General features: G+C 50.6%; 1 protein-coding gene across 1 annotated transcript in view; it reads right to left on the reverse strand.

Annotated features, from left to right (window-relative positions):
• Nucleotides 1-10375: 10375 nt before the first annotated feature.
• Nucleotides 10376-10790, reverse strand: part of LOC102023665 (proline-rich protein 2-like) — a 1550-nt gene continuing 1135 nt past the window's right edge. Inside the window, exon 2 of the mRNA XM_005375993.1 lies at nucleotides 10376-10772. Within this exon, the coding sequence (XP_005376050.1) occupies nucleotides 10376-10772 (397 nt within the window). The remainder of the gene's footprint in view (nucleotides 10773-10790) is intronic.

Raw genomic sequence — 10790 nt, forward strand, 5'->3', positions numbered from 1 at the left:
GATATTTTATTTTAAGTCTCTGAAGTTTTAGCTATAATTATCTCCAAAATTTTGATGACTTATGAGAAACAGATTATAACAAGTGGACTGGGGATATAGGTCAGTGGCACAGCACCTGCCTGGCAAGTGCGAGGTTGTGAGTTTGAGTCCAGGTACCAAAAAAAGAGATTATAATAATTAACACATTAATTTTGACCAATGAAAAACTCAAGTTATTGCACATAGACAACAATATATACTCTATTTGTAAAATCAGTCTAAGTATCATTTTGATTAGTTGGCAGCCTGGTATATATATTATAGTATTTATACAGGTTAAAACATTTCTCCCCAGGATGGGAACTGGGCTTTTAGGCATAACTAAAATGAATGGGTGAAGAGAAAGTTATTCCAGTTACAGCAAGTGCGTTACCTTCTATCTGGTGACTCTTTTTTTGAGGTATGATAGCTGGAAGGCAAGGATTGAAAAGAAGGACAAAGAGACCTGTGCCAGTGTCCTGCAATTGGCTGGTTTTCTTTTCCTCTTAGTCATGATTACCCAGGGCTCCTCCGTGGAGATGACAGGTGGAGATGACAGTTCAGCCAAAGGGAGGAGGCAGAGTGCCCCAGGGCTCTTTAGTCTTGCTAGACCAGCTGGGAAGATGATTCTGAGCTCTGCCGCCTCTATCTCAGAGGGCAGTCTTGCTTTCAATGTCAGTGTAATTCTAATCAACATTCTAGCAGGGTTTCGGGGGAAATTCAAAGAGTCCTATGGAAATGCAACATACCATTACAGCCATGAAGAATGTGAAGAACGAAACTGGAAGATGACTCTATAGAGTCAAAACGTAAGATGCCACACAACTCCAGTGATTAAGGTGGTAAGAACCGGGGCTGGGGATTTAGCTCAGTGGCACAGCGCCTGCCTGGCAAGCGCAAGGTCATGAGTTTGATTCCCGGTACCGGAAAAAAACAAAACAAAAAAAAACCAAAAAGATGGTAAGAACCAGTGCAAGACCCTTCGCTGAAGAGTCCACAGGGAACGCGGCCACCATGGACATGTGGATGATGAGGGGTGACGAAGGTGCCACAGCTAAGCAGCAGGGGGTGAGATCACTTGAGTAATAGGTCCTGGGCCGAATGCATACTAAAAACAAACAGCAAATGGGATCTGAACCCCTACCTCACACCGTACAGGGAAAACAATTCCTCTAACTTTGATAACAGAAACAAAAAACCTCCTAGAAAATAACAGAAGCACATCTTTCTTTTTGTTTTGTTTTTTTTCCAGTACTGGGAATCAAACTCACGACCTTGTGCTTGCCAGGCAGGCACTGTGCTGCTGAGCTAAATCCCCAGCCCCCAGAGGCACATCTTTATGACCATGTGGTAGCTAAGATTTTCCAGAGAGGGCACAAAAAATACTAACCATAAAGCAAAAATGACAAATCAGATCACTCTGAAACTGAGAATTCCTGTTTATCAAAAGACCATTAGGATTATGGAAAGGCAAGACACAGAGCAGAAAGTGTTTATAACACACACACCGCTCACAAGGACTTGCATATCTGGATCTATGGAGAATTATTTGAAGGAGAAGGAGAGAGGGACTCTTTCACCCCCTCACAAAGGGTATGCAGCAGAGAATAAGCACATGTCAATGTGCTCAGCTTCCCTAGTTGTCACGCAGTATGTTAAAGCCACCAACAGGCACCACACGCCCTGCAGAGTGGCCAGAACAAAAAACACTGCTGGGGTGTGAGTGGTTCTGCACTCTGGAAAACTGGCAGAGCCTAGGAAAGTGGGATGCATGTGTCCCCTGTGACTTGGTAAACACCCACCAGAAACATGCACACCTGTGTACCAGAAGGCACACATGGGAAGAAGGCATAGAATCACTATTCATAGTAGCAAAAAATAGGAAGCAACTGAAATCTCCATCAATAACAGAATGAACAAATGTATTGTGGAAACTTAACGAGCTGTACTACTATACGGCAACGAGAAGTGTTAATTATTGCTGCCTACACACAGGATAGTAGATCTCACAAACACAATATTCAGAGGAAGAAGCAAGGCACAGTGCACATGCTCTATGCTTTCACTATGCCAAGGTAAGCACAGGCATAACTCATCTATGCAGGCAGAAGTAGTAGCAGATTACCTTTGGGGGCACCTTCTACCACGTGAGGACACAGTAGGAAGGTGCCATCCAGGAGGAATGCACCGTCCAAGAGGAATGTGCCCTTCCCAAACACCAAGTCTTCTGGTGATGTCGGGCTTTGGACTCCAGAATAATAACAGCTAGTTATAAGTGACCCCATCTCTACTACCGTGTTACACCAACACCAGATGGGCCACGGCAGGGTGTGGGTTAGGGGTAGGACTGTAGGCATTTCATCAGCATCTCCATAAGGCAACTCCAAATTGTTTTCCAAGCAACTCGCCCTCCCCCTCCCCCCACCCATGGGACAGAGCTCCCATGCTAAGACCATAGCTTTACAGCCTGGATAGCTGGTTGGAATGATCCCATCTGATTTTCACCTTGCCTGTTCTCCTTTTTTAGATTTACATTTTAAAGCATACTTCATACAGCATTTGATTTACCAGAATGTTCTAGGTAAAGCTTATGTAAGCTATAAAGCATAGTACATGGCCTATCTTCACCACACACCCTAAGGCTGGGACTATTCTCTAACCCACCCCCTTCCCTGCTGGAGAAGGGTAATCCCCACCTTCAACTTGCTATTTGCTATGAGCTTGCTAGAAAACATTCTCTCTCCTTTCTTCTCATATGAAAGCTCTATATTTACATACTAGATATATATTGACAAATGAGATCTATGGACACTATATATATTTACATAAGATATATATACTGTATTTACATATGATACAGACACATATATATTATGATTATGTGTTTCAGCCCTTTGATGCTTGTTTTTCCTTGTTTTCTGTCTCTGGAAGACAACATATCTCTTGGTCAACAGCATTTTATTTCCAAGGTTTGCCATGTTGGGTGTTGCTGGTTGATCCGTTGAGTGGCTCCATCCACACTTGATGGTGTACAGGTAGGATTTCATCTTCCTCCAGTAAATGGTAGCTGGGTATTGTGACATGGCCACCATGCACCTCTGGAGCACATGTGCAGCACCGTCCTGGGTGTACCCTTAGGAGTGATGTCCCTGGACAGTAGGGTATATGAATATGCAATTCTATGACATGGTAAATTTTTTTACTCTAGTGATGCTTAAGAATTTTGGAGATATACATTCTCTCCAACTCTTGATATCCTTTAAAGTTCTATCAGTCTGGTGGGTGTGGTTGGGTTCTGCACTGCTCTGTGATTGACAGGACTGGGCACTGCACCACACTCAGGGCCACATATTTCCTCCTCTGTGAAATGCCTGTTCATAGCTTTTGTCCATTTTTAAGAATTAAGCTATTTGCCTTTTCTTATTAATTTGTGGTTCTTTACATGTCCTAGATACAAATCCTCTGACAATTGTGTTGTAAACATCTCCCTATTTCTTTTTTTTTTTTTTTAGGTTTTTTTTTCCAGTACCGGGAATTGAACTCATGACCTCGCGCTTGCCAGGCAGGCACTGTGCCATTGATCTGTATCCCTAGCCCCCATCTCCCTATTTCTTTCTTCTTTTTTTTTTTTTTTTAAAGAGTGAAAGAAGGATAACATAGTAATAGGGGGGCTTACCGAATTATAGACAAAGTGGTAGGAAATTATCAATGGTTATTGTTTTACATATTGTTATCTACAAGATAGTTTCTCAGGAAAACAAATAGACAAATAATAGTGAGTTACAGACAAAAGAGGTAGGAGATTATCAATAGTTGTTGTACTATACTTTGGTGTCTTCAAAGTGGCTTCTAAAGAAAATAAATAGAGCTATACATGAGTGACCAATTGAATAATCATTAACTATTCTCAATGGTTGTTGTAGGAAACACATAATAATAGATATGCATCCATTTACAAAATAGCATAGGAACAATACAAACATCACAGAGTTATGGACAGATTGGTAGGAAAATATCAGTGGCTGCTGTAGTACATGGTGGTATCTTCAAAGTAGTTTCTCAGGACCATCTCCCTATTTCTTGTACACATTTTTACTTTATTGCCTACTCGGACAAGTAGTCACAATTTTAATATGACCAGATTTACCAATCTTATCTTTTACAGTTAACACCATTTGTGCCCTAAGGAATCCTGCTTTGTCTCAGACCATGAAGATGCACAGTACACCTGTATTTTGAAATTTCAAATTTCCTTACTGATGTGGGACTGATTTTTGGTGCGGGGTATAAGGAATATACTTATTCCACTTCCTCCCAGATGGACGAACGTCCCAGCATCATTTATGCGAGATAGCCCTCTCTCCCCGTCTGCAGTGCCTCATCATCTACGCAAGTTTCTGTGTGTCTATTTTCACTTGTCAATTTTCCCTGCCTTCGGGCAGCAACAACTGAATTTATTTACTCTAACTTAACATTACATTTGGTCATGCATATCCATTGCCTTATTATTCTTTTTAAGGAGTGTCTTGGCTAGTCTAGGACTTTTATCTTTTTTTTTTTTTTTGGTACTAGGAATCAAACTCAGGACCTTGCGCTTGCCAGACAGGCGCTTGTGCCACTGAGCTATACCCCTGGCCCTCTTATTATATTTCAGAATCAGCCAAGTTGCACAAAAAATTCCTCTTGGGATGTTTCTAAGGATTCCATTGACTCTACAGGTAATCTTGGAAAGAAGTAATATCTTCATGAAACTGAGGTGCTCTTATCCATGTAAATGGCATGTCTTTACTTCATTTTTACATAAACTTTAAAGCTACTTTTTCTCTGTAAAGGTCATCTACTTTTTAATTCATACCTTCATTGCTACTATACACAGTATCAGTTTTCTGAATTATGTATTTGTTGCTCGTGTATAGGAATCAATTTTGGGTGTGTTTATGTGCGTCTGCCAATTTTACACTCAGCAATCTGTTAGATTTTAATTAAACCTATGAATTCCGCGGTAGACCTTCAGTGTTCTGGATATGGAACCATATGTGTTTCTTCCTCTCACACTGTGTTCTGTGCTCTGCGGACCAGGCTCTATGAGAGCAGCAGATGGCTGAGGAGAGACCGAGCACCCCGCACTGGTTTTTGCTGAGAGAAAGTTTTCGAGTGCGGTGTTTGTTTCAGGTGCTTCTGTGGATATTCTTTGTCAGGTTTAGGAAGCTCCTGTCTAAGTTTTCTAAGATTGTTTTTCTAAATACAAGTGACACTGGATTTTATGAAAAGCTTTGCTGCAACTATTGAGATGATTGCACAGATGTTCTTCATCTTTTTTTTTTCTTCCGGTACCAGGAATCGAACTCACAACCTTGCGCTTGCCAGGCAGGCACTCTGCAGCTGAGCTAAATCCCCAGCCCCTGTTCTTCATCTTTTGATGAGGTGATTTAACCAATATAATTTAAAACATTAACTCAAAGTGATATTCTTGGGGAAATCAAACTTGGGCATAATGTTCCTGCTGTTACTTTATATTATGGTTTGCCGAAGTGTGCTGGGCAGGTTCTGTAATAATTCATTTAGGATTACATGCCTTGGCCCTCATGTCATTCTTCTTAGCATCTGAAGTATATGGGGCTGGGGGGTGTGGCTCTGCGGTAGAGCTCTTGCCTAGCATGCATAGAACCCCAGATTCAATTCCCAGACCACAAAATTAAAATAAAGTAAATAAGCCATAGGTGGTGGTGCACACCTATAATCCCAGCTTCCTGGGAGGCTGAGGCAGGAGGACCAGTGTGAGGCTGACCTAGGCAAATTTGTGAGACCCTGTCTCAAGGTCTCACAAAGGGTTAGGGGGACTGGGAGTGTGGCTCAGGGGTAGAGTGTTTATCTCACATGCATGAGGCCATGGGTCCTATCCAGTCCTGCAAAAGATAAAAAAGAAAAAACATGAAATTTAGTACAGGAGATGGGAGGGGCTCCCTCTCAGTCAGTAATGTCCCCAGTGCTTCTGAATTACCCAAGGTCACTGTGACCTCCGTGTGTCAAAGCCAGGGGACCTGCATGCGCCCTGACCTCTGCTTGCCGATGGGCTTCCCCTGCGGAGCTGCTCTTCTGCCTCCAGGTCCCGTCTCCTGACCCCGCTCCCCACGCTTGTTCAGTTCCAAGGCTGCAGTTCTTCAGGTCTTGGCCCGGCTTCCCTTTCTCTGTCCACCAGGCTGGTGTCCTCCTCCACTTTGCGGGTCTCAGAGGTTCATCCCCGCAAGGCTTCCTTCTCTGGAACCGAGCTTTTGTGTGCGGCTGCTGTGACAGCCGCCCGGGCATCCCACAGGCTCTGTGCTCATCTCCAGGCACCGGCACATCTCCCCTGACACGCGCAGGCAGACCGGAGAGAGCACCGCCCTGCCCTCCCCAGCACAGCGCCGTCTCACGGAGTCCACTTCCTCCTGCTCCTCCAGTCACCCCGACCCAAGCTCCCCGCACCCAGCCTCAGCCCCTGCCTCAGCCACCGAGGCTCCTGCCAGTCGTGCTGACGGTGCGCTCTTCCCTGGTGCTCGCTGATGGCAGCAGATCTGACTCGCACCTCCAGAGGTCGGTCCTACCTAGCAGGGACAGGCATGCTCTGTCAGGTGCCAGGTACTGGATGTACAGGCTTGGTGGGCCGCAGAGGCCCGCCTCATGGTCCTACCCCCAGCCCAGTCTTACCGACGTAAAATCCATTCCTCAGTTGGGCCACAGACCCGTCTGCTCCCGAGGTTTAACCGTGCAGCGCCTCCTATCTCCTGGTGTCTCCCTGCACTCCTGCGATGGCAGTGCTCTTTCCTCTGCCTTGGGAATTCGCCCTCCGGCTACACAACCATCTCGACCCACAGCTACTGTGTAGCACAGCCAGGCTGGTAATGCCCAACTCCAATGCCTGCTAGCCATGCTGCCACAGGGCACCCTGGTACTGTCCCCTCACGGTGGACAACTCCAGGGTGGATACCTTAATCACATGGCCTATCATGCCCAGGAGGGCCCGGAGGCCCTGAGGCCCACCTCTGGCTTCTGCTTGTCTGCCTTGTCCTTGCTGCAGGCTGGCTTCCAGGTAGGGGTGTGTGGCTGGGGCAAGGGACCACCTGGCCACCAGGCCAAAGCACACAGCACTCAAGCCTGACTGTCGCCGGCCAGCTCTGGCTGCCCAGTGCGATCAGGGAGGAGGGCGCAGAGGCTTGTGTGCACAGCACACAGGGCCATGGCAGTCTGCGCTGTCACACAGCTCCCGTGGGGGGCGTGCAGAGAGGGTGGCTCCTCTGAGCTGGGCGGGTACACAGTTGTGAGCTGTTGTTCGGGTGGGTCAGCACCATCTTGTTCTGCCATCCTAGCGTCACGCTTTTAAAAATACAGGACAAAAATATGTCACCAATGAACACATCGTGGCACACTGCTTACCCCTTGTTAGCACCCCGTTCTTGTTCCTTTTTTATCCTGTGGTCCTGGGGACTGAACCAGGTCTTCACGTTGAGCTATGTCCCCAACGCTTTATTCATTTCTTTAGTCTCACTAAGTCATTAAGTTGCCCAAGTTGGGTTCAAACTTGTGATCCTCCTGCCTCAGCCTGCCAGAGTGCTGGGCTCACCAGTGTGTACCATGCCTGGCTTCTTTCTGACTTTAACTCTAAGAGATAAATTAATAATCTACTTTACAGTTTAAAAGTAACTGCCCATCTTTTCTCAATTAGATTGAGCAGAATTAAACAAAATGTAATAAACTTTTCGTTAGACACAAATTTGGTTGTACACAGGGCCAACAGGGAAACAGGATTCCGAAGGACGAGTGTGAGGCTGCTGCTGGTGTTCAGTGATGGGACGGCCACACGCCCTGCCCCGGCACGCTGGCCGGTCAGCCTGGCCGGTCAGTCTGGCTATCAGCTGTGAGCCACAGTATCAGCACGCCAGGCTGGGAGCATGCGCTGCCATTCAGGAGACAGAATCAGGCCATGCAGAGACAGCCACTGTGAGCAGGTCATGACGCGTCGTGTCCAGAGGGAGTGGCCATTCCAGAGGCTCTTACACCAGCGAGCCCTGTGCATTTCCTTAACCGGAAGCCCGGTCTGTGCACAAGGCTGTCCCTCCCGGGCCTTCTCGTTCCCAGTTCCCAGAGGCTCGGGCCTACCCCACTGAATGCGCCCGAGGCTCGCAGAGGGAAGGCATCCCAGGTCTGTGGGAGCTCCTGTACCACCTGTTTGCTGCACCAGTGTGACCCCGCTTGAGGGTGTAGTTTTGTGGTTGTGTCACCTCATTCAGCTGGACGGAAAAGTGGCCTAAATGGGTTTCTGGTGCTGTGCAGACCCTGTTCCCAGCAGTCACACACACCACGTCCCTGGGCAGTGAGTAGCCGGCTGGGCTCTCGCGGGCAGGGTGTGGCACCACCTGTGCTTCCCAGGACACAGTGTGGCACTTGTCCCACAGCCTGCAGGAGCCGCATGTAAACGTGGGATCTGCAGGTGGCACTCAGGCCTGGAGGCTGCTCTTCGCCCTGAAGGCCAGCAGCGGGAGAGCCATGCCCACCATGGTGGCCAGGACATCAGCGGGGGCAGGGCCCTCTCCAGGCCTCTGGGTGCCTGACCTTGACTGTGAAGACAGCAATGGCTGCAGCGTCCTTGGAGCTCCTCAGGTGGTAGGCGCCCTCCTGGATGGACCCGACTGCACAGGTGCCCAAGTGGGCGTGCAGGTGCACCAGGTTCCACAACAGCTGGCAGCACCCCACGTCTTGGCACTGGGTGACTGGAACAGCCCTGCCCCACCTCGGCATACTGAGGGGAGCAGGCTACACTCCGGGTCAGAGAGGGTGAAGGCAGTCTCCCCGGGCAGTGTGAGACATGGGTGGTGGATGGATGTACACAGGCTCCTGGCTGGGGCCTCAGGAGCAGCCAGAGAGGCTGAGCAGCAGCAGTGTGAGGGTCTCCACCAGGGCCACCGTCTTCTTCCTGTACTGCTGCCAAGGGCACAGGAGGCTGAGTCAGGCATACAAAGCAACTCCCCCTCCCAGCAGCAGACTACTGCCATGGAGACAGCCTCCGGAGTGTGCACTTTCCCGTCCACTTTTGTGTCCCCGTCGCATGCCCTGTGCTTGGCCAGAGGCTGGAGAGGCTGCCCGGGGACCTGCACTCCTGCAGGCAGGGCACAGCCACCGTGAGACACACCCTTGGCGGGGCAGCGGATAGTGGGTGACTGCTGGCTCTGTCTTCTCATGGTCCCTGCCCCTGGCCTGCATCAGTGAGGGCAGCTGACACTGCAGACCAGCTGGACCCTGCACAGGCTGCTGGCCCACAGGCCCAGCAGCAAGGACAGCTGGAAGCACGTTAACTTTGGGTGGTTTATTACAGACACAGGCGCACGGGGCGCGTCCACATTTGCGTGTGATGCGGGAAGTGTGAGAAGGCTCCCGAGTCCCCGGGTCGCTCAGACCACTGCCTGGCATCCCCTGGGCCACGCCCTGGTGTTCAGCCCGGAGGTGGTGTGCAGGGCGTGCTCAGCAGCTGGCCGCCCCTGGGACAGCTTCTCCTCCTTGCTGGTGACTGACGCAGATGTGGAGCTGCCCTGACTCGCTGAGGGCCACCTACTGGTGCAGCTCTCTGGACATGGCTGTCCACCAGCACTGGAGGTGCCAACCAGGTCCAACGGGGTCACACCAGCATCTTCCCCGTATTCCACTTCCACTGCTCATTTACAACCAAGGGCCCGGGCGGAGGGAGGGTGTGTGGATGGTGCAGTGCCTGGCCGGGAGGTGTTGGGGCCTGAACTTGATCTGGGGTCTAGGCCCACCAAGGTGGGAACCCAGCTGTCCGCAGGCCCCGGACTCCCCCAGGAGTCACCACTGACAGACGGCTGCCTGGTTCAGTGCCCACGTCCAGCTCCGCAGCTGCCCCAGTGAGCTTCCGCTGTTTTCCGCTCTCCCTCCCGCTACTCGCTCCCAATCTGTGAAATGGGGCTAAGACCCCCGCAGAGCAAGGGCCCTGTCCAGCGGTGGCACGAGGTCCAAGACCCGGCGCTGGTCTGCAGCGCTCGGCAGACCTGAGCTCACCCTGGGGAGCACAGCATGGCCGCAGCGGGGGCAGGGCTGTGCAGACGCTGTCCCTGGCCAAGGCCCTCCTCAGCTGTGCAGGCCATGCTAGGCTGACTAGAGAAGCAGTAAATAGCGCTCAACACAGGTTTATCATATGGGCTGCAAAAAAGGCTTTAAAATGACTTTATGAATACTAAACCGCTCACCCACCACTGAACTTCGCTAGGCTGGACTCGCTTCTAACCTCCACGAGAATTCTACCCACTGCCTGGAGAAGCTGCCTCTGGAGTGTCCAGAACCGCAGCTCGCTCTGCGCCCAGTTTAGGGCTCAGACGGCGTCAGAGCAACTCCTAGGACACTCCTGAGGCCGGGATTCGGGAGCCTTGGTCTCCCCGGCTGGATTCAGCCCCACCAGGGCCTCGCCTTCATCTGGCAGCACCCAGCACGAGCAGGAGCAGGGCGAGCGCGGAGCCTGATGCTGCCCAGCGGCCCCCGGGGGCCGCGGGGTGCCGCGTGCGGGAGGACGGTCGCGGCCGGTCGGCCTCCTGGACTCAAGTCTCCGCGGGCGGGCGCCAGAAAGCGGGGCCGCTTCCAGGCAAGGCGTGGGGCCCGGGTTGATGGGGTGCACGCTGCGCAGGGCTGGCCGCCCGAAGCCCGCTCGCTCGGAAAGCAGCGGCCAGGGCTGCGTCTCCACGGTCGGAGGAACAGGCGCACCGCGCCAGCCTCTGTCCGCGGCGCCCGGG

The sequence above is a fragment of the Chinchilla lanigera genome, unplaced genomic scaffold (genome assembly GCF_000276665.1).
Source record: "Chinchilla lanigera isolate Chin_1 unplaced genomic scaffold, ChiLan1.0 scaffold00006, whole genome shotgun sequence".
In the NCBI taxonomy this organism is placed as follows: domain Eukaryota; kingdom Metazoa; phylum Chordata; class Mammalia; order Rodentia; family Chinchillidae; genus Chinchilla; species Chinchilla lanigera.